General features: G+C 55.1%; 1 protein-coding gene, 1 long non-coding RNA gene and 1 other non-coding gene across 9 annotated transcripts; 2 read left to right on the top strand and 1 right to left on the bottom strand.

The window, feature by feature from the left end:
• Window positions 1-5,572: 5,572 nt before the first annotated feature.
• Window positions 5,573-9,106, top strand: LOC106631757 (uncharacterized). 5 transcript variants are annotated; one of them, XR_008734112.1, is made up of 6 exons: window positions 5,574-5,659; window positions 6,408-6,572; window positions 7,478-7,647; window positions 8,349-8,437; window positions 8,720-8,859; window positions 9,025-9,106. It is a non-coding gene; the product is annotated as an uncharacterized LOC106631757 (long non-coding RNA). The 5 variants fall into 5 exon arrangements; XR_008734113.1 differs by having other exon boundaries at window positions 8,368-8,437; XR_008734115.1 differs by having other exon boundaries at window positions 5,573-5,659; window positions 8,349-8,859.
• On the top strand, window positions 6,268-6,342 carry LOC114014448 (small nucleolar RNA R38). The gene has a single exon (XR_003557926.1). It is a non-coding gene; the product is annotated as a small nucleolar RNA R38 (small nucleolar RNA).
• Window positions 9,107-10,163: 1,057 nt separating the features above from the next.
• Window positions 10,164-21,423, bottom strand: ST6GALNAC2 (ST6 N-acetylgalactosaminide alpha-2,6-sialyltransferase 2). 3 transcript variants are annotated; one of them, XM_005434135.4, is made up of 10 exons: window positions 20,805-21,422; window positions 15,129-15,221; window positions 14,950-15,007; window positions 14,100-14,274; window positions 13,129-13,294; window positions 12,908-13,046; window positions 12,640-12,743; window positions 12,396-12,479; window positions 11,693-11,792; window positions 10,164-11,476 (listed from the first exon to the last, which is right to left on the bottom strand). In XM_005434135.4, the coding sequence occupies exons 1-10, from the start codon at window positions 20,927-20,929 to the stop codon at window positions 11,309-11,311; spliced, it is 1,212 nt and encodes a 403-aa protein (XP_005434192.1). In that variant the 5' UTR covers window positions 20,930-21,422; the 3' UTR covers window positions 10,164-11,308. The 3 variants fall into 3 exon arrangements, 2 of the variants coding, with proteins under 2 accessions (XP_005434192.1, XP_014142870.1); XR_008734102.1 differs by having other exon boundaries at window positions 11,429-11,476; window positions 11,693-12,047; window positions 20,805-21,423; XM_014287395.3 differs by lacking the exon at window positions 15,129-15,221.
• Window positions 21,424-23,076: the final 1,653 nt, after the last annotated feature.

Raw genomic sequence — 23,076 nt, forward strand, 5'->3', positions numbered from 1 at the left:
AAGCTGGTCCCTCTCACAGCATGGGCTGACCTGCCTAAGTCCTCCCCACAGGAGGGAACAGCTGTTACAGGTTCACAGGGGGACTGGGCAAGTTCATGGAAAAGAAATCTGAAATGGCCATTCCAGAGAAAACTCATTAGTGGAGCCACAGAACTGACATCTAGCTCTTGAAGTCTGCACCCTTCAAATGGCTGGTGGCTGGAAGGTACGGGGAGACATACCATATGTAATCACACTGCTCTTGCACTTTACTAGGCATCCACTTCGGACATGGAAAAATTACATTAGTCTGGATGGTCCTTGGTGTGATGCCCTGCAGCAGTGCTTCTTCAAGGAGATGTTACCCAGAAGCTGCCACCAACAGATCTTCTTACAGACAGCAGGAGGAATAACTGCAGCCCTTTAACCAACTGCCCTCTGTAATCTAGTGAGGCCTCAGTTTACCTCTTTGGACCTGGTCAAATTAGGCGCGTGGCCTGCTTTCCCTGCATAAGAGCAAGAAAAATGACCTAACATGTCCTGAAATAATGTGACCTTTCATTATTTAAACATGTTCATTCCCACTAAGCAATGACAGTAGCAGAGATGCTATTCTCAAAAGTACCTCACATTATCTTCGTCCTCTGGTACAAAGAATGGGAAGCAAAAGGTAAGCTGGAGATATGGGATTTGCAATTCTCCATTTTCAGTCTTCAGTAGGAAGAAATGTTGGTGATTTGTATTGTGCTCTGATACAACCGCTTGACCTCCATGCGGCTCATGCTAATTACTTGCAAAAATATGCTTGTTTGCTCTGCACGTGCCTAGCATATTTCTTGTATCTAAGCTTGATAGATGAAACATTGCTTATATGACAGTGCAGACTGGGTTAACTGAATCAACGGCTGGTTGGCCGAGTAATTCAAGCAAACTGAAATAGTCTGTGATAAGACGGCCTGAGTAGTTCCTCATTAATATCGCCTAGATATTTTTATACCAGCTCACTCCCTTTCTGCTTACCATGCCTTTAATCTCGCAGGCTGACACAGAAAATAGAGAGGATCCATCTCTTTGCCCAAAGCAAGGCCAACTCTCCATTCCTTGTAGCTGCTTATCTAGCTTGGCCTTAAAGACCTTCTGTGATTGAAATCTTACTCCTGGTTTTACTAGCTTTACAGGGTTAATTTTTTCCTACTGTCTTTGAGTACATTTGTGTAGCTGTACACATCTTCCATCTCTGGATATGCTCTGAGAATACACATTCTAATTAAGCATATTCATCCATGAAGAAGCTAGATTCCTACTGCTATTGTTCAACAAGTGCATATGTCTGGCCCCGGGATTTATCTATGCACTGCAATTGGAACAATTTGTTGTGTGCTCTCTGTTCTGATCAGCTCCTCCAAGGATGAAGCTGTGAACGCAATCTGGCTAGCGCAGACAAGATGGTCACTTTGCCTAGCTGGGACATCAGACCAAAAGCGATCAAATCAGGTTGTCTCCATTCCCCTGACACAACCTCCTCAAGCTCCGTTCCCTGTTGCACTTGAAGACAGTACCTTAAGGCTGGTTTCGTCGCACTGCCCAAAAGTCAGTTGAGGAAAGGGGGAAGAAGTGGGAGGAACAGCTGAGTGGCTGAAGTTGCCATTTCCTCTGCTGTTCAGCACTGGGGGGGGGGGGGGGGGGGGGGGGCGCGACAAAAAGGAACCTTTTCTGTTCACCTGCAGGAAGTCATATCATAGCCCCACCTGCAGATACCACCATGCTCCCAGAGAAGCCACCCCTTCATTCCACAGATATTCTGTAAAGGTAAGCTCTTGTTATTCAGTGTGCAAGATTCAGACTTTAGATAATTCCCAGTTACAGCCAAGAATTTCTGAGCCTGTTAAAATTCTATGTAAGCACACAGGACATGCTGAGGAGGAATGGGTTTAAGCATGCATTTAACATTAAACGGAGGCTTAAGAGCTTTGCTGTGGGGAGAAGGAAAGACATTTTGTTTGTAGTGTGCCTTGTCCTGTGTGGGAAGATGTTGCTTGTCTGCTACTGAGCTCCAAAAAGCCTTTCTGGTATTTCTTGGGACTGATTTGAAGCAGACACCATGATCTGGGACCTCATGGCAGGCTTTTTTTAACACTACAGATCTTTTATCTCAGAAGTCTGGCACCTGAAATACCAGCAAGCAATCTCCAGCCATACCCCAAGGGACTGTTTTGCACGCAGCAGAAACGTGCATTCTAGCTACCCCCTGCACTTCTGCATTTCCTTGTGCTTTGTATGCTCAAGCCATACAGGGGGGTGGTGCCTTTCAGATGTGGTTAGCAATGGTGAGGTAGCTTTCTAATGTGGTCAAATACCCTGGTTGCTTCCCCTGGCCACATGTCATAGACAATAACCACAGTAGGGTGTCTCTGAATGAACAGATGCTTTGTTTCTCCAGGTTTGGTGGAACCCTGTCTGCAGGGTGGGGCAAGGACAGGCAGAGGGGACAATCAAGAGGAAATCAAATGGCTGTCAGTAAGCACGGTGACTTTCTCCCTGGTGGGACTTACAGGCAGCCAAGAGGGGAAATGGGTGGGAAATTGGGAGGAGACCTTATCTTCCACTCTGAGTGTGAGATCAAAGCCTAGCTGAAGTGGGAGAAGTTCTGCCATTGATTTCTGTTTTTCTTTCCGCTTTTCCCTTCTGTGTCACATATTCTGCCCATTCTCCTGTTATCTGTGCTAGGAATAACCAAATACCCTACAGCTGAGCTCAAACTTCTTTGTAGAGGGTAACGCTATGGCTTGGCAGGACAGATACTGAAGTGCCTTGAGAAAGCAGAAAGGTGGGGGCTTGATGTAGCATGTAATTTGCTGGAGGAAGCAATTGCTTCCAGATCCTCTGCTGGGAAGTTGAGAGCAGCCCCAAGATGTTATGTTCACATATGGAAAATCTCCGTGCCCTTTTAATAGCTTTCCTTACTTGCTCAACCTTTCAAAGACTGAAGCAAGAAAATACCGTAACTGATGGAGAAAAATCTATCAAAATTATGTCCAAATTACCTTTGGGAGCAGCATAACAACTACGTGAGGAGGAAGAATACATTCAGCCAGGACTGTTCAGACCAGCCTGCAACTTCCTTCGCATCTCCAGGAGGGTTCACAGCTTCTTCAGAAGAGCCACCATGTCGTGCTGACCTCTGGGAGGCTTTGCCTTGCACTGCAGCTCCCGGGTGAGGGTTGCACGCTGAAGATGTGTGTGGCATGGACGCCCTCTAAAGGGAAGAGCTGAGAAACTTTGATTAACTCACACAGGCGAAGCTGCAGAGATTTAGGAAGAACGTGGGCATGGATGAGGCGATGACCTTCATCCAGAGTCTCTGTTCTGCCTCTAAAATATGCTTGGAAAAATTATCTGTTCACTGAAACCATGAGTAATTACAGCCAGCCTACTGCACACGTAGCTCATGCCCTTCCTCTGAGCTTTTAATTGTCGAGTCAGTTCATTACTTGGTACCTGTCTAAGCTTATCCATTTATAGGCACAAGCAAACAGTTACTCTATGGTCTGAGCAGCTTCCACCCAAAAGTCAAGAAGTGGAAAATCCCTCAGCACATCCCAGTCTACGTGTTCTCTCCTTCCAGGAGCTGAACTCTGCACAAGGGGGAATTCTGGCTGTTTTGTTTTATTAAAAAACACACACACACACAAAACTTATGTCCCTTGGGGACCTAAAGGGCTAATTCTAGTTGCATGGGTTTATGTATTTGCTTATTTGGAAAGCTAAAACTAGCCAGGCAGATTGCCAGCCAGATCTCCACAGAGCAAAAGCCACTGCAATGAAGGCTGCGTTAATTCCTGCCATTCTGTATCATCATCTGCCTTCCTACCAGGCCAAACACTCGTGCAACAGGCTCCTGTGGGGCAGGAAGGTGCTGAAGCTCTCACGTGCTCATGCTAGAACATGGGACCCGCTGCAGACTGCTTTCTCCAGGCTCCTGGCCCAACCTGTGCTGCTAGCAGAGAGCACAGGAGGCTGGGGAAAACCTCGTGTTTAGCTCCTTATGTTGGAAGTGGCTTATTTTTAACAGCACATTGGCATCTCTTTACAACCTTCTTGCACCACTGAAAAAAAGCCCTCTTGCAGTCTGTTGACTTCTTAAGAGAGACACTTAAGAAACAACACGGGCCATTTTGGAGAGCGAAGGACTCCCAGGTCAGGTTAAATCTATACTCTGGAAAAAAATAGCAGGTTCTAAAATAGGAACAAGGCCAGGAGGATTCAGGCACTAAAAATAAACATAAAGTCACACTGCCTTTTCGTGGGAACTTGACAGCCTTGCCTGGAGAATGGCCTCCCAGAGCACAGGGCTGACCAGTGTGGGCAGCAGCACAGAGCCATCTCCCTGCAGTCGGAGGGAATCCGAGAGCAGAGAGAGACTGAGCTCCTCAGCTGCGCTTCCCTCCAGCTCCTGCAACTCAGCCATTCAGGATAACACCAGGGGTTTCAGACTTGGCAGTCCAGGTGGCCAGGTCAGACAACAGACGAGTTGGCCATGCCATACAGCACCAGCATAGGAAGCTTACTCTTGCTATGGCTGTGGGGAGCCAGGCAACTTTCCACAGCACAGCTGCAACTCAAATGCCCTGACAGACTGTGAATGCCCCACTTCTCAGGCATTTCAGGGCTGACACTGGTTAGATACGGGGCTTTCATCTGTACTCAGACTTCTCTACTTTCAGACTCAGATTTGTCTGCTTTCTATCTCCAGTCACAGAGCTTTTCACCAAAAGGGTGGATAAAGCTTTGCAGCAAGAAAGCGGGTATTGGCTATTCTTATTTTTCCTTCCTTTGGTTCTGTTTACACTTTGTTATTGTTCATAAGCTAGGCAGGATCCTATAGATCTCATGACAGGTTTTAACAGCAGACAACCATAGTATATACTGGAAGCATCACATATTCAAAGCACAGCACATACATTTACTAACTAATCTCTGACTAATCCCCGGTCTCCAGCTAATTAGTCTTTTTGAAGTGTGCCCCTTCCTACACGAGCTAATACTTGTTCAGCCTTTTGAAGCATTTAGCATGCTAAGTACAATCATGCGTGTCTCCCTATTAAACAGAGCACATGAAGAATGAATAAATGCAATTAACGAGCAGCATGACAGTGCAAAAGCTCTGCGTGCAGAGCCCAGGCCCAGCTCTGGGCTCACAAACCTACACGGCAGACCCCACCCCCACCCCCCATCAGCCGTTAGCCCCTGCCCAAAGCGGCAGCTGTGGAACGGGCTCTGGAAGCTTCAGCCCGGCCGCTGGTGCTACGTTGCACCGGTCCGTCTGACACGCTCGTTTCCCCAGCCCAGCACGCACAGGACGAGTGAGGGAGCCGGCCCCCACGCAGCCGCTGCCAGGGGAGGCCTGTCCCCCAGCACCTCTGTACGGGCCGCAAGCGGCGCCGGGGCCTCAGGCGGGCAGCGGGAGCCCCTCGGGCCGGGCAGCGGGCGGGAGGGAGGGGCGGGGACCCCGGGGACCCCTCGGGCCGAGCAGCGGCCTCAGGCGGGCAGCGGGGAGAGCTGGCGCCGTGAGGCCGCAGCCCGCCGGGACTGCAGTTCCCATGAGCCCCCGCGCCTCCCGTCAGCCCCGGCGCTGGCCCCACCCCTGCGCCGGCGCGTCCGGGCAAGACGGCTGCGGGTGGTGAGTAGGGCCGGAGCGCCATCGCCAGCCATCCGTGGGCACAGTGGCCCCGGGAGGCGCGGGGGCAGCGGGAGGGCGAGCGCGGCTCTCTTGCCCGTCGGGAGACTGCCAGCAGGGGTGCGGCGAGGCTTCGGTGCCTGCCTGTGGGGACGTGATTGTGCCCGTCCCCCGCCATGCTGGAGGGAGGGAGGGTCGGCCCGCGCTAGGCCCCAGCGCTGCGGCCCTCCCCGGGCAGGACTGCTTCTGGCCCCACGGCCTGGCCTGGGCAGCGCTCGGCTCACAGGTTTTCCCTGCGCTTGTGCCGATGCCTCCCCGGTAGCGCCTGTAGGACGGTATTTAACATAGCAGCTGGCGTAGCTCCGCCTGAGCGCTGCCATTAGTACGGTACCTGGGGCTCGTCTCTGAGCAGCCCGCACGCAGCGAGGTTTCGCGGGCTCAACTCGCGTCACCCATCGCACTTGAGCGAATGCCCGGGAGGCCATTGAAGCAGGTTGTGCCCACTAGGCGTGGTTGCTGCCCGAGTGAGGAGCATGCTACCACAAAGTCAAGAACAGGCTTGGAATTATTGGGACAGCCCTGCACGGGCCGGGTTTTAGCTGCTCTCGAAGCTGAGCTAGTGATGATAAAGTTATCCCTGTCTGAAATTGATCTTTCCTCTGTGGAAGCATAACCCTGAGGCTCAGCATTAAAGACACAAAGGCAAAAGAATGGTCTATTATGTGAACTAACTCACTGTCCCCTTCCTCAGTTTCAGAGCGTGGCATGGTGTCAAGCAACAGTAAAAACACTCACCTGCCTGGGAAGGCAATTCCGTCGCTGGACTGACAGCAAACCTGCACCAGGTGCACAATAGTGAGAAACACCAGCATCTATCTTGTCAGTCTAGTTTTCTCCTCTTGCTGAGCTGATGGAAGTAAGACTCATTCTGCTGTGTTAGATGATATCCTTCTGTGTCCCTAGGGCTACTGGGGGGAGATTAAAAAACCCAATGGCTTGATTAATGTAATTAAGCCAATCAAGGCTGTAGCTTTGTTGCAGCTGCCACCTGAGTGTGCAGCCCTTTGCTGCCATGGAGCACAAGTTGAAAGGCAGCACAGAATGAATGGGAATGTGGCTGTTGTTGGTGCTCAGTAAAGCACCTGCTTGTCAGCATGGTTGAAGATGAGCAAGAGTAGAAGGGATTAGAAACAGGAGGGATTAGATGACAGGCCATTATGGAGACACTTCAACACAGTTCATCTCATAACTATATATGTCACAGAAATAGACCTAGTGAAAGAATAATTGTTCTGTTTGGCTACCTGGAGGTGCACTGGGACAGTTTCAAACCTGCATCAGGTTGCTGGGGGCGGGGTGTGTGTGCAGTTCACATAGACCAAAGGGTCATCCTAGAAAGGACACACTCTTTCCCAGAAGCGATGTGACTGTCCTGGGTCTGCTTGAATGTATTTCTCAAGATGAAACCATAGACAGTTTACATCCTGGATGAATGGATTATTGTTGTGTGCAAGAAGGGAGTTGGATTAAGATGTTTCTGTGTGATGATGGGGAATGTGTCTCCTTGAAACAGCTCAAAAGGGTCTAAACCATCAAAGTCTCAGAGCTGGTGAGGTTTTTTTCTAAGGAAAGATTTAAATAGCATCCACCTCTCAAAAGTTTCTTGTCTCTGAGTGAGACAACTCACTGTCAGACAAGCTGCTTTGTCTCCAAGGAACAGGTTTCTGCTGTGCTAAGTTTGTGAGACAAAAATTGCCTGCCCCTGAACAGGAAACTTCTTGCCTTTAATTCTTGCTTCTGACCCAGTGCTGTTTTTTTCAGAAGTGGTGAAGAAGAAATGAGTGGAGGACAAACATAATTTGAAGTACTGTTGCTAACTGTTCAATGCAACTCTTATTTACGAGGAAATCATGCTGCAGAATCTTGGGGTTGTACTGTTGCTCAAAGACATCTTTGGCAAGAGGGCAGCTGCTAAGCTGGGCTTCAGGCTGGTAAGAGAATGCTTAAGTATTGCATGCTGCTCATTTTCAATTTATTAATTATTTGTCATATCTTTAGGCAGCATTACTCATCTGCTGAGCATGATAACTAATCTTCAGATGCTTACTAGGAAAAATACTAATCATCAGGAAGAATATTGGTCATGTTGGCATCTGGGTGTCTTTGCTGTATGTAATGTTGTAGAACTTGAGGGGTTTGTATAGCCAAGGGCAGGAGAGAAACTGAGCCTGTGATGCACTGTTATCCCTGTCTGACAACTCAGCTGTGAGGGAGAAACAACTGTCCTCTGAGGCTTACATATTTCCCCTTGGCGGGTCTCCTACCCCTTGCAAAGATTCAGATGACACAAGTGGCACCAGTAGTGTAAAAGCAGCGTCTCCCTGTTCCCCCTGCTCTTGTGTGTCTGTCCCATACACGCTGGCTTTTCAGCAGACAGCTCTCCGGAGGCTAGATATGGCCAAGGCTCGGTATAGGGAGTATAACCGCTGGCTGCTGTTGTCCTGTAGCACAGTGTAGATCTTTTTAAGTTGTGTATCTGAACAGTGAGGCACAGCGGCAGGTTGAAGGGCAGATAAGAAATGTGTTGCCTCATCTGATGTACAGTCATTGAATACACATGCTGTAACAGCACTTTGTCTCTAGGTAGCTGACAGCTGCATTCTGCTAAATGATTTCATGCTTTATTTAACAGAGTTTGCATTTGTTTGCAGAAGATCAATAACATTCACTGACAGGCTGAACCAGACGACTTGACAGCAGCGGACTTCCTAAGAAATCAGGGTTAGTAGGCAGAAGGGGAAGGGATGGCAGTGCACACCAGCCTGAGTCAGAGTTTGCTCTGTCAGTACAGCGGTGTTCCAAATAGGACCAGTCACTGGGAAGAGTATGTGGGGCTTTTGGCTTCCAAGGAGTAAAGGGGGAAAAAGGTGAAGAGGCAGCCTGATGATTAGGAAAAGTAAAATCTGCTCAGTGCTTGGAGAATAGAGAGGGGCAGGAATTCTTTCAGAACAAGCTTTTTTAGGAAGAGTTACGGCATTGTTTTGTGGTGTCTCCCAACTCTAGAAGCAGCAGGAGGAAGATGGTTCTGGAGTGGGTCTCACAAATGGCCCCCGATAGGTCATTTGAAACAGTGTAAAATGGCCACCTGTGCATAAGTGCAGGCCCCTCCGCGCTGCTCTGTGGTTGCTGCAACTGCATGAAGGGTAAGTTCCCAGCAAAGCCAAAGACTATTTGGGTACCAGTGCCATGGGGCGGAGGGGGGGCACATTTTTGCCTCCAGAGACCTGTACTCTCAATTAAGTAGTGCAAATCAAGAATGCTTTTCAGCTGCAGTTGCTTTGGTCTGACACTGTTGTTTTTCCCACTAGGACCTGATCTATAGCTGGTTGGAAGAAAAAGTGGTTCTCTGCTGTCCTCTGTTCAAGAATAAAATAAGTTCTTGTAAGCTAAGTTGGGCTTTGTTTTTTTTGTAAAGGTTACCTACTTGAACATAAATGGTTTTGAGCAGGTAGAAAGGATTTGGAGTTAAAATACTTTCTGAAATTTAGGCAGCTGTGAGCTTGGCCTTCGTAGGAAAACCTGCTTCTCCCTGATACCTGAAGACTTCAGTGTCTGCAGACGCTGAAAGTTGAAATGGTAAGTGTGACAGAAACTACGTGTGGGTAAGCTAGGACTGGTGACAGAAATGGTTCTTGCGGTTGCTTGGAAGCTCAGAAAGGGAGAAGCGAGAGGCAGTAGCACAGCCATCTGGTTCCTTGTCTGGTAAGCCCTTAGAATGGAGCAAGTTTAACCCCCGTGCTAGGCTACAGCCTTAGCTAGGAAACCTGCCCTTCTGAAATGGGAAAAGACATGTGCGTAATAGTTCCTGATGTGTGCAGCTACCTCTGCCCATGAGCTGGATGACAGCACTCTTAAAACATGTTCCTTTTGCGTCAAGGTGCTGCTGATGGCCGTGTTCAAAGTCACCTGCATGAGCTGTGCTGCAGCTTGGCTGGAGCTGGTTTTGGTACTGCCTTGGCCAGGCTTGTTCTTGTGAAAGAGGTTTTGCAGAGTGCTTTCCTATAAAAAACTTGGTACCATTGTAAGGTGGCTCTGATGCAAACAGTGGTTAATTTGAGACCTGGGAACAAAAGATGGACTCCAAACTAGAGATTACATCTGAAACTGGCTTGCAGACTAAGCTGCTGCAATGCTTATTTGAACTGGCTGAAAGCAGCCTGCTGGGAGCTTGAGGGGTTTTTTTTGAGTTCCCTGGCTCACAGCCAGGATATCTCTTGCCATCTCTGCAGTAAGTTGTTCCTCCCCAGCCGAGGTACAGCAGGTAGCATCCCAAGTGGAAAAAGGGTGTGCTCAGAGCTGCCTCCAGAGATCCAGCACAGCCCTCTGCGAGGGGCACCAGGCCCCCCTGCCAGCCTGGGTCTCCACAGTTCAACCCCATGCCTGTATCTGCTGTGGGAGGTAGTGGCGCTCGCCCCCACCCAGTTCATCCAAACAGCAGAAATGGGCATAAAAGAACAGACTCATTCAACATTTATGTAATTACACGAAATGGGAGAAGTGTCTCCTGCTCCCTCTGCTGAGCCATATCAGCCCTCCAGCCTCCCCAGTGGGTCTTCCCTTGGCAGCACTGGCTTACATGGGATGGCTGAAGGGTTCAAGACCTTCACCTCCCTCAGATTTTTTTGGGGAGGAAAAAAGAAAAAGTGACAACCACACGAATTGACCCAACGAGCTAGCAGGTTCTCCAGCCAGCCCGCCATGGGGCTGCCTTCTCAAATCACTCAGAGGGCACCTCATGGTCCCTGTGCAAGAAAAACTCAACAAACCTGCTATGCATGTGGGCTGTAGATCAGCTCATCTCCGGGATGCTCAAGGGCCGCGTTCGCCATGTCCCAGCTGAGCTGCAGTAACCCTGCTCTTAAGCTGATGGCTTATAAGTCCTGCCCTTGGAGAACACCATGACCCAGGGATGGGGAAAATGACAGACACACCATGCATCTGTCACAGGAGAGCGCAACCAAGCCACTCTTCCCTGCTGATGATGAAAGCACACAGATCCTTCTGGAAAGCAGCACACATCACCCCGCAGCTGGCTGGAGTTCAGGTTTTCTGCAGTCTGGGAGGGAGGTGTTCTCCAAACGCGCTGCCTTCCTGTTAGCTGGATGACCTAGTCTCCAGTCCGAGGATACATCGTGCCTGTTGTGGTCCCACCATGGTGTTTGAGTCAGTGTGATGGCAAGGTGAAGGGCGTTTTCCAGCCAGAGGCTGCCACATGTAGACATCCTCGGCATCCTTTTCCAGCATCATCCTGCCCCTCCTGGGCTTCGCAGGGGCCACTGCTGGCCCACAGCCACATTCGTGTGGCTAGGACATCACAGCCACGTGCCGTGGTGCTTACTGGTGGCCCAAAGGCCATGTTCAATCACACTGAGCCATGAAACATTGCCAGACATCTCTGAGGAAACACAACATTTCTCTACCAGCTTCAGCTTGCCCCTTACCATCACAAGCACCACCAGCTGTGGTGTGGTGGCTCTGCTCCTTGGGCTGGCCAGCCAGCTGGGGAGAGCCCTCAGGAGAAGGTGGCCTTCAGGAAAGAGGAGAAGAGCCACAGGAGTCCTCGGACTTGGCCCCATGGACAGCTGCCTGGCCTCACCGCTGGTAGAGGGTCATGATCCCTGCTCGGTGCAGGCTCCTCCACAGCGCTGCCTCCAGCATCATGTCATGGTTGGCATAAAACACCAGCGGTTTCTTCTCCACCTCGTAGTAGTGATCTGAGAACTGCTCATAGTTGGTGGTGATGAACCCATAAGCACTAACCTGCAGGGAGGGAGGTGGGACACAAAGGATGGAGTCAGGGCTGACCTCAGGTGGTCCATGCACCACCACCCCCTGCTCCAGGAAGAGGTGGTAACACACATAGGAAAGCCACCAAGACATGCTGCTCCCCACCTTACAGCAGCTATTCACAAGCCCCCAGCAGCCAAAGGGGGAATCCCCTTGTCCCCAGGGGAAGGTGGCCCCATGGCCTCTTACCTGGTCACAGGTGTGGAGCGCAGTGAGGAGCATGAGCGCGCCGGTGCTGGGCATGTAGAGCGAGCCGTACTGCGTGTTCAGGAGCTCCGATCGCAGGAACCTGCCAGTGGACACAGCAGGGCCGAGGGGCTCATGGCTGGCACAACACTGCAGCCCCCAGCACCAGACCCAGCAGCACCCAGCACCTGTCCAGCCCCCACCATTTGCTTGGTGACACCAGTAAGGCAGGAGCACAGAGTAAAACACAGGGCTTGTGTGGATTCTCTGATGGCTGCTACTAAGGTTCAGCCCATTTGCTGCAGGTTACTAAAAGGTACCTCTCTGCTGTCTGAAATCACCCCAACCCAGGCACCTGCTGTCACAAAAAGTAGGAAAAGATGATCCCTTTGGGCCCTGCCTCTGCTCCTGTTAGACTAGGTCAAAATTTATTTTATTTTGGGAAATGGGAGGCAAGGCGAGCACAGCGAGGTGTAGGAAGGGATGTGAGCTGTGCTAGTGAACGGGAATGGCAGGGGAGAGATGCCCCTGCCTCGTCTGCAGAGAGCAGGGCAGGGGTGCTTCCAGAGCCGGGGGAGGACTGGGACTGTGCTTTGATGCTGAGCAGTCACTGGTCCGTGCTGGAGAGAGCAGTGGTGAGAGGCAGGCGGTCTGAGCACAGACCAGAGCAAAGCTGGGCAATAGCCACGGTCCTCATCATCCTCACCTCGCTGTCAGGTACTGCAGGAAATCAGGATGCAGCAGCTTGAACTTCTCTGCAGATGCCTCTGGTCCAAAATACTTCTGTGGCCTGCAGTGGGGTGAGGAGATGAGCGGAATTCACATCACGGGAGTCCTGGGGCTACTTGGGGTTCATCCCAGCAGGGACAGATGTGGGGTGAGGGCAGGCAAGTCACGCCCCCTCCAGTGTGTCACCAAGGGTGCTGGGGGGATCTTGGGGGGCTACTCACTTGTCCCCCTTGTCTGAGCCCTCGGGGACTGGGCTGCCCTGGATGGCCGACTTCAGCATGACATAGTCACGGACATCCGAAGGGATGAAGATGTACCTCAGGTCCTGCAGCGGGGACACAGACGTGGCACTTGGGGGGGCTTTGGGGCACTGCCCATGTCAGTGGGGTGAGGACTGAGGGCTCCCGAGATGGGGAGAATGTTTGGGGGGGTGAGCCCAGCCTGAAGGGACAATTTGGGGTCACCTCCCCAACAAGCCCTCAGTCTCACCTTGGCCTGGGGTATCTGGGTGAAGCCATACTCCTCATAGGTGATGAGGGAGTTCTTCATGGTGTTCACCGTGAAGCCATAGAAGGAGATCTTGGTCCCGACGTCCTCCTCAAAGCCTTTGATCACGGCACCGTTCAGCCTACAGGAAAAATGCAGGATGAGTCCAGGGCTGGCCTCGCCCCAGCACCCATGGCCCCTTCCTGCCTGGCACCCATCCGCACCTGAAGACCAGGTCGTGCGCATCGATTGCCTTGCCCTGCCGCGAGCCGTTGAGGATGCCACCATTGCCCACCACGGCGCAGCGGACACAGCCCCTGGGGAAGGTGTCCCTGTTGAAGAGGTGCCTGTTGGCAGAGGTGTTGAGGAGCCGGAGGGTGCTGCCCACCACTGCAACAGAGCAGGATGGGCCTGGTCAGTGGGGTGTATGGCAGCCCACGTGAGCACGTGCGTGCTTAAGCATGCACACAGACGGGCTTGTGCAAGAGCACACCCAGGAGCAGCACACAAGAATGCTCACAGCATCCTCAGGCAGGAGAGGGATCTACAGGTGAGATGGGGGGACACCAGCCAGTCCCTCCTCTCCTTGGCTTGGTGTCACCCCCTTGCAACCCCCTACAATCCTGAGCCCGCTCCAAACAGCAGCCACCTGAGGCCATGCAAGGCACGGGGACGCATTCGGACATCTCCAGCCGCAGCCATGCAGGTGCTGCTGCCCACACCAGCCACGTCTCCTCCTAACAAAGTCTCTGCAACTGCCACTGGTTCGCTCCCCCACCCCCCACCCCACCATCCCCAGCACTTCCCAGCCCAGGGACTGAAGCTGGAGGCTGCCAGGGAGAGCAGGGAGTGGGTTTGGGGTAGGAAGGGAAACAATCTCCATCCACAACAATGAAGCGGGTTGTCCGAGCTCCTCCGGCCCCAGTTAATAATCACACACACACTGGAGCTTTTATTCGAGGAAAATGTCACAAGATGCAGCAAGTGGCATTTGCAAAGCCATCCCCTCTGCCCCACACCCTGGGAGGCAGAGTGGGAAGTGATGAAGGTCTCTGGCTCCTCTGCAGGGCTTCTCTGCCTGCCCCATGTCTTCAATCCCTTCTGCCGGGCTACCCAGGCCCCTCGAGCTGCCCCACTCCCTCCCATTGCCCCCTTGCCCCATCTGCTGCCACCCTCATCCTATTTGGGTCTCTACCTGTGTGGGACAAGCCTTGCCAGCCGTAGGGGACGTGTCGTGTCTTCAGCCTGTCCCAGGTCTCTGGGGTGAAGTGCTGGTCCCACATCAGCACAGGGGTGTTAAAGCGGAAGATCTCCCCAAACTTGCGGTCTGCCTTTGCTCTGGCCATCACCGAGTGGAGGCACATGCTTGGCTGGGAGGGAGGAGGACCTTGGTTCAGTCTCCAGCCTGGGTCTACCTTCCCCCTGGTATCTCCATCCCTCAGCAGGCACCGAAGAGAGGACAAACCCAGGGACAGAAATGCTCCTTGTCCATCACATGTTCTGCTGGGTCACCCAGGCAGGGCACTGCCTCATGCCTCAGTTTCCTGCTGCAAAACACCCTTCGGTAGCCAGCTCGGGGGGGGGGGGGGGGGGGGAGGGGCAGACCAGGGCTTACAGAGTCATCTGAGAACATGAGTCCTGTGAAAGATTCAGCACCTTCTAGTGTGGGCACCCTGTTAAAGGGCTTTGCTGTACAAGAACAGTCCCAAGTGCCCAGGACTGGTCCCTCCCCTCCCAGAGTCTGGGTCCATCCGCAGGAGTTTCCAGCCCAGGCTGGTGGCCCAGGTGTCACAGGGCTGGAGGGAGCAGGTGATGCTGGCTCCAACCTCCAGACCGGGGAATTGCTCAGGGAGGTGCTGCAACCGCAGCAGGGAGGCCTGAGGGGACCCACGTGCATGGATGGAGGAGGCTGCTCCTACACACACACGAAAAAAAAACCCTTCCAGGTGCTACTGCTCCTTCTCAGCTTCCCCACAGACCTTCAACCAACAACACCCAGCCAGGAGGGGCAGCGGGGACACTGACTGTGCTGTGCTGATGATTACCTGCTCTCTGCTGGGCTTGGGCTCCTCCAGCTCAGCAGAAGGCTTGAAGAACTTCCCACTGGAAAGGGGGAAACATACAGCAGAGTTAAAAATCCATCCCTCAGGCACTGGAAAACCCCACAGAGGGCAAGGGGCTCCCAGCTCATGGCAGGACCACTGCACACACCTTCCCCTCTTACCGCTCTATGCCGCCTTCAAGAGCCCATCTGCGGCTGCTGGCTCGGTGCGATGTCCCTGGCGGAGCCAGCGCCCCCGGGTCCTGCTGCAGCAGGCTGCAGGAGAAGAAGCCGGTAGGGGCTCAGCCAGGGAGGTGACACCAAACTGCTGCACCCCAACACCCCCAGCCTGTTAGAGCCACGGGGCAGGTCCACATCAGCTCCACTCAGCTCCCGCCACCACTGCCTGCACCCACTCACCCACCCACCCTGCCTGTGCATGTTCCTGCACGTGGAGAGCCAAGGATTTGCAAAATACTGGGTTTGTGCAGAAAGCAGCTGCTGTCTCCCAGTGGGTCCCACCTCCAGGACCCCCACATGTCAAATACCACACCCAGCCCAGCCTGCAGCCTTGGGGGGACCCTGCTGAAACCTCCCTGGCTCTTCTCACCATCCCACCCTTCCTGAGCCCAAGAGGGTCAGAGCAGGGACAAGCTGGGCAGGCCAGCAGGACGCATGTGGTTGCTACACTGAGAAGCATTGCCACCTGGGATCTGGAGGCTCTGCGGGTGTATGGGACACACACCCACACCGCAGGACAGCTGGGGCATGCCCCAATCCTTCGTTTAGTGCTGGGGGACAAAAGACATCTCGGAGTGCCCTGAGCTGCATGGGGCCAGGCAGAGCAGACCCAGCCTCCCAGGGGGGAGCGTGTTGGGCTGGGGGCCAGGGGCAGGCAGGGTCACAGCCTGGCAAGCAGGAGGTGGGAGCCCACCGGAGGGGAACAGGCTCCCATTCATCCACACACAGAAGGGCCCTTCAGAACCCCCCCAGTGCTGCCTCCAGCCCAGCCAGCAGGTGCTCAGGCCAGAAGGGGGGTATTGTGGAGGAGACAAGGGCCCCTTGTTACGGGATCTCCGCTTCAGAGCCCAGGGACAGGTAGAGGCAGGTGGGCAGCAGAGCTCTGCTTCCCCCCCCCCGGCCCCGCTGGCGCGACGCAGCCCAGCCAGTGGGCGTTGGGTTTCTGACCCCACCATGTCCTCTGTCAACATCAGCAGCACCCACAGTCCTGCCTGGGAGTAAATCCAGACCCATTTCCCACCCAAACTCTGCTTTGTGCCACCCTAGGAATATGGCATGACATGGGGGGCAGCCCAGCACTTTGCACGGGGGGCTGGAGTATCTCCCCAGGTACAGAAGGGGAGTCAGTGCCAAGCAGCTTTAGCCCCAGCACCCTCTTGCACCATCCCAGCACTGCTGGCTCTGGGCAGGGAGTGCCAAGGGCAAAGGCATCCCCACTGTGCAGGAGGCTGAGCACCACCAGCAGAGCAGGGCAGCATTTTAAAATCAAGCCCATGTGCCTTGCCTCAGCGTCCCATAAACAGGCAGCTCCCCAGCAAGAGCCCCCACCATTCAAAACACACACACGCTTCAGCCCAGGGGCAAGGTCCCCAGCTTAGCCCTGCCCCATGGCCGCATCCTGCTCTCCAAACACATGCAAAGAGCTGTCCTGCTGCCTCCAGTATGGGAGTGCTGACACCAGGGCTGGCACCAGAGCCGGGAGAAGGGTCAGGCCCGGCGCTGCTCCCACCTCCCCTTGCAGTCACCATCCCTGAGGCTTCTCCCAGGAGCACCCAAGCTGGTGGGAGAGGAGGGAGGGCAAATGCCCGGGAGAGTCTACCAAGGTGGGACTGAGCCATCCCAGGGAGATGCTAGAGCTGCAGCTTTCTGCAGGGCCTTTCTGGTGTTACCACTGCGAGTATCTAAATAAACCCAGCCTGACCAAACTTGCCTCTGTTCCCTCGGCTCGTGGCTGGGAGCAGAGCTGCCCTGGCAGGGCCTGTGCACAGCAAGCCACCGGCTGGGGAAAGCCATCCAAAGGCTGTATGAGAGAGACCTCGTTGTTACGCTGAAGGCTGCTCTGCCAGGCACAAGCAGCACACCCCGATGAGAGCAAAACTCACCCATGCAACAGTCTTGCAGCAGCTACAAGGAAAGCCCCGCATGCTGAGTTAGCTAAGCTGCAGCCAACTGCCGTGGGATCCCCAGGGAACCCACCATCAGCAAGCCACCCTGCTTGCTTCCTCCATCTCATGATGCAGAAGATCCCCACCCCACATGCCCCACCAGCACGAGCTTATCAACACTACCAGCACCTGAACGATGGACTAGGGACCGAAGAAACCTCCCTGCTCCAAACCCAGTGCCAGAGCCAGCTCCTGCAAAGCCCTGAACTCCCTGTAGCAGCAAAACCCCTGCATGCAAAAGCCCCCAGTCTGGCCACACACCCTTTTTCTGGCCACAGAGGCACAGCCCACCACCAAACCCCAAAAGCCATCACCCTCACACACCATGCCCAGGCTCCTCGTGCTGCCCAGCAGCCCCACACGAACAGCCTCTCCCAGCCCCACCGCCTCCCCAGCCTTTCCCCATCAGGCTCACGAGCCCCAGCTGCACATCTCTGCCCACCCAGCCCCTCCAAGTTCTCCCACTCTTGTTTCTTGGTATAGACCTTCCCTTCCCCAGCTCATCCCCGTGCCTACAAGCCAAGGCAAGGACTGCACTGCATTCTGAACTGCCAGGGATGCTGCGGGAGCACCGGGGGCAGCACCAGGGGCTCACACCCAGGCTGGCTGGGGGGAGGTGGGTGCAGCCAGCCTGGCAGTTTGGCTCCTGCTGACATTCAGTGGGAGCTGGGAGCCACCATGGCCAGACATGGGGCATGGCACTTGTTCATCACTTCTTCCAGGGCTTGTGCTGATCTGGTAAGTCCAGTCCCTGCGTCAGCACCTCCTTGGCACTTGCATCCCAGCTGTGGGTGCTGGAGCCAGCTCCCCAGCCATATGGGATGCCAGGGAGGGTGTGGGCTGGCTGGGCAACCCTGCCAGATGGCAGCTCAGCTGTGTGCTGGGGAGCCAAACGCTTTGACGTCACCCGCCAGGATGTGGCAAAGCACCTCGTAATGCCTGGTTGACTCGGAAGATGACAACCCTACCTGGGACCGGCTGATGCACAATGGGGCTCTGGGGAAGGAGTGGCCCGTGGCTGCCTGGGCACCAGCCACAGCAGCAAGGGCCAGCCAAGCCTGGGTGTGCTCTTTCACTGCCGTGGCATTCACAAATATGACGTTTCTGGTCTGTGACCACCCCCCTTTTCCGGAAGATAACACCACAGTCTATGAGTGCTGTGAGCATACACTCCAGCCTTATCTTCAGCAAACACTTCCAGGGCTCCACAAAGCCACTTGACGGAGCTGAAGCAACAACGGGAACCCACTCTCAGAAGGCTTTTGCTCCATCCCACTGCAAAGGGCCATGCTCCAGAAAGCATCTTGTCCCAGCACAGAGCCAGAACAGCATGGCAAGGCTGGGCACAGCTCAATGCTCATCCCGTCTGCCCTAACAATAAAGCCACAAGTGGTGCCAGCAGCTCACCGGTGGGGTTTCAGAGAGATGGCCAGGCAGGGAGTGAGATGGGGCTGTGCCCAGCCAAACCCCAGGGGCTTCCAGGGATTTGGCTCTCCGCAGCCCCCTGACCGCAGGGTGGTCAGCTCGGCAGAGACAGGACCATTTTGCCCATATGCATAGGGGCCTCACTGCTGTCGCCAGCTTTGTGCTGAACTGGAGGGGGAGACGTCATTGCCACAGGTATCTGGCCCTCACGTGATTTGGTGCTGGCAGCCGCCAACATCAGTGGGGGGGTGTGTCTGTGTGTGCAGTTTCCTCCTGACTCTCCTCATCCTTCTGTAAGTCTGCGTGGAGATGCTGCTCACACAAACCTCCTTTGCCTCTGTCACCTGCACCGATGCGTGAGCACCCCTGCCTCTCCCTCTCTGCCCTGACAGCAAGCAGAGGGAAGCACGTACTCCGTGATCGTGCATCTGCCATGCAAAGCACCCACCGTCCCGGTTTCGCCTCCAGCCTCAGCCTCGCATCCCTTGGCAGAACAGCACTGATCCCTCTGGGTGTGCAGCTCAGGCTGGACAAGCAGCCATCACAGGGCAGCGTGTTTGTAAACACAGGGAGTCGAAGCGAACAGGACTTGCTCTGGTTTGGGTCTAGCCATAGCGGTTGGATTAAAGCTAAGAGAAAAGTCCAGGAGAGCTTTGGAGCACAGGTCAGCTCCCTGTTACCTCGCCCTGGGCTCCTTTCCGGGGCTGGACGAGCTGACCCTCAGTCCCATCAGTGGTGGGGCAGGAGCCCAGGCTGGCCCTGCAGCAGGGGGACCTGGGGCTGGGGCATGTCCAGGCAGCATTAGGCAGTGGCTGAGCTACCTGCAGCCTGCCATGTGGTGGGGGGACCCGCTCCTGGCTCCCATCCCACCGGTCTCCCCTACACCCTGCTCCTGGGATGGGTCATGGACCCTGTGCCAGCATATGGCTGGTTTCCATTCTCAGCTCCAGCATAGTCCTTGGCCACGTCCTGCTGCCCTCATGTGCCTCAGTTTCCCCTCTCATGGACACCATGGTCTTTGCAGGGAGTTGCTCCATACTCCAGCCGCAACCTACCCCAAGCACCGTGCGGGATGGGCTCACGCTGCTGCCACTGGCACCAAGGCTCACCCAGCGCGTCCAAGGATGGAAACAGCCAACCTGTGCCTGGGCTGCTTGGGGCACTTCTGCTCCGCAAGCCTGGCACGAGAGGGGATCTCTGACCTGGGCAGGACAAGAAGGGGCAAGGAGAGCCCCCAGCTTGGAAAGAGAGAGTGTCTGGACCCCAGGACAGCCCAGCCAGCTGCATCCCCAGCAACTCCCAGCACAAATCCGGCTGCGCTCAGCTCACCCTGTGCAGGACCAGCTCTGTTCCACACAGCATCCTCAATTCCTGGGTAGCACCCAGGCAACTGGGCTCTGTCACACTGCTGGCACCAAAGAGCACCCAGCGTGGAGGTGAGGGACACCCATGGCACTCTCATTACCTGTTGCTTGCAGGAGAGGAGGGTGGCTGGTCCTGCAGGCTGGGTGCTGTGCGGGCTCCCTTACACCCTTCCCACTTAGCCATGCTCCCCAGGGCTCCCTGGAGGACCTCAGCACCCCTGTCCGCTTGGCACTGGAGGGACTAAGGGAAGGGGCTTGGAAAGGCTGGAGGGTGCAGAGGCGGTAGATGTGACCGCAAAGGGGGAGATGCAAATTGCTGGAGTTTGGGAAATGCTGCAGCCCCTGGGAGTTTGCAAGCAGTGGAGGGGCAGCCCCGGGGGTCCGAGTGCGCTGCAGTGGGGGAGGGAGGGGGTCAGTGCAGCTCCATGGGGGCCAAACCTCCCCCCAGGACAATCGGCTGGCTCCGATTCTAAATCAGCCCAGCGGGGACACACGGGACTCGCAGCGGGTCTAGCTGGCTGCTGAAGGGAGCTTGATCCTGCCAGGGGCTGAGCACCCTCAGCCATACCCAGACACAGCCATGGTTTCTTTTGCACTGTGATGGGCTGAACCCCCGCACGGACCCCCGCAGCCCTCCAGGGTCGGGCTCTGCGCACCCCTGGGCTCGGCTGGCCGCCGCGGGCAAGACCCGGTGCCGAGGACACCTCGGGGCAGGGCAGAGCCTGCTGCAAGCACATCTCCCAAACCAGCCGACGACGGGGGGCACAGCTAGGATAACCTGCGCTACGGGATCCCCACCGGCCCCCCACTTCCCCCTCCCCATCCCAGTACCTCACGGTACCTCATGCTGGATTTGCACATCCCTGCCGCCCCCCTGCCCGTACCTCGCTATGATCCTCTGGCTGGTGGGCGACTCCACCGTAGCGCGGTAGTGACCGTAGAGGAGCAGGGAGGACGTTAACCCCGCCAGGAGCAGAAGGCAGAGCCGTTTCCAGTGCGGGGACCCCATCTCGGGCACTTCAGCCGCTGGAGCAGCAGAGGGACGGGGGGAGCCCCACGCCGCCCGCAGCGGCCACACCGGGCCCCGCCGCCGGCCAGGGGCCCCGCAAACTTCCCGACCCCTCTGCTCTCCTGGCCCGCTGGCTACGGCCACTGCTCCGTCCTGCCCCGGGTGCCCAGCTGCACCTTGGAGCAGGCTGGGATATTCCTTCGGAGCGGTGGGAGGGAGGGTGTGAGCCGGAGGGAGGAGGCACCAGGCTGACTGGTTCAGACTTGCTGAGAAAAAGAGCACTTTTGAGCTGCTTTTTCTCCGAGCTGAGGATTAAACATTTACTCAGACCAGCGGGGAAATGTGCTTTTTTATGCCTCCTTTTCATGCCACCCACCTACGGTTCACAAAGCACGGCGGTTCCCCCTTTCTGTAACTTTCTTGTTCGGCTAAAACACGTGCTTTTCACAACCGGCAGCTCGCAGAGCCCACGCCAACACCTGGTCACCCCCCCCACCGCCACCCCCCCGGCTGCAGCCACCGCTGAGCATGGCCGGAGGCAGCTGCTGTTTATCATAAGTTTATCAGAAATTCCAGGCTCCAACGTAAAGCCGCACATCAGCCCCTGAGGTGCCCGATAGCAGCACCACGGCATGGACCCGCACCCAGCTGCCTCACTGCCGGGGAAGCAAACGGGGTGCAAAAGTGGGGCGACACTGGTTGGGTGCTGGCTCCGCGTCCTCGGCAGCTTCCTGGCTGAACGGATCGCGCCCCCGTAACGTGGCTTTGCAGCAAACAAAACCGCTCGGGGCTTTGTGCAGAGTTCGACAAATAGTTTGGGCTGGCGGAAAGGAAAAACGGGTTTGTGGGGTTTGGGGGAAAATCTGAACAAAGCATTTTGACATTTTCAGAAGGGAGGTGCTTCAGTTTCTTTTTAGACTATTTCGATATTACTTTAAATTCATGGAAACAAAGAAAACAGCCCTGCAGACTGAAGCATATGCATACCAAAAAGTTTGTTACAGCGGGGGAAGGGACTCAGCAAGGAAAACCTTTTTAGTTGATCTGCAGCAGTTTGCGGGGGTTGGATTTTTAGGAAGCCGCCAGCCTCAGGGAAGAGCAGGATGGTGAGCCCTGCTCCATCCCTTAGCACCATGTTGCCCCAGGGTGTCAACCACCTCCAGCCCCTCCCCAAATACCCGCTGTGGACCCTGTCCCTGCTCCGAGTCCCACCCGCGCACCCCTCCGCTGTGAATATTCACAGCTGCACCTTCCCCAGCACTTCTTATCCTCCCCCCGCCCCCCGAGATCCAAGCGCCCCCCACTTCCATTCCTGCCTGCGCAGACACGTTTCCATAGATGCTGCTCATTCAAAGGAAGATAAATGCAAAAATAATTTTATATGAGTTTACATCAGTCTCCATTTCCTCTAGGAATTTTGGCTGTGTGGGGATGGCACCGTGCCGGCACCCACAAAGTGCCCAGGCTGCATCAGCGCCAAGGCCCTGCTGCAAACACAGAAGCAGCTCAGCCACCCTGGTGGCACCGGTGGCAGCACTGGCCTTGTCCCACCGGGAGAGTGGACATTGGACCTGGGTCACCACAGGGGGATGCCAGCCAGGCTGATTTTAAGGAGAACTTACAGGGAAGCAGCCCTGCTGTTGCGCAGGGGCTGGGGTGTGGTAGGCGCTGGGCTGGGCACGGGGCAGCTCAGGGAAGGAGAGAGCAGGCAAGAAGCAGGACAGACCGTCACTGCTTGGACACACGGGATGAAATCAGGTCTAAAGCCCAGCTGGAGCTAAAACTACAAAAGGAAGGGCAGGAAGAGGGACTCAACAGGTACCCTAGTAGCCAAGGGCAGCTCAGAGAAATGTGGGTGTGCTGATGGAAGAATGTGATGCTTTTTGCCTCTCCCAGCCCCTGGAGGTATCAGCATCATCTAGAAGAGTCAGGGCCAGCACAGGGGGGGACAGGAGTCTGGGGTGCTGCTCACGGGTCCCCCAGCCTGTAGCCCATCCCCACCTGGCGTGACTCAGGAGTTGCCCTTGTTCGCCCTGATCCAAGGGACTTGCTCCTCAGCTCATGTGCTCTTTGGTCCTTTGTTAATCGTGGCTAATTATTACCAGCTGTTCTAGTAAGTCACAAGGGACATAGAAATGCTTGGCCCT

Source organism: Falco cherrug, chromosome 1, assembly GCF_023634085.1.
Source record: "Falco cherrug isolate bFalChe1 chromosome 1, bFalChe1.pri, whole genome shotgun sequence".
In the NCBI taxonomy this organism is placed as follows: Eukaryota; Metazoa; Chordata; class Aves; order Falconiformes; family Falconidae; genus Falco; species Falco cherrug.

What these genes read in the sequence shown, in the direction of transcription:
- ST6GALNAC2 (XM_005434135.4), bottom strand. Translation starts at nt 20,929, where the DNA reads ATGGGGTCCCCGCACTGGAAACGGCTCTGCCTTCTGCTCCTGGCGGGG. An exon ending in GCGCACGACCTGGTCTTCAG is followed by an intron (nt 13,047 to 13,128) that starts GTGCGGATGGGT and finishes TTTTTCCTGTAG; the next exon opens with GCTGAACGGTGCCGTGATCA. An exon ending in CGCTCCACACCTGTGACCAG is followed by an intron (nt 11,477 to 11,692) that starts GTAAGAGGCCAT and finishes CCCTCCCTGCAG; the next exon opens with GTTAGTGCTTATGGGTTCAT.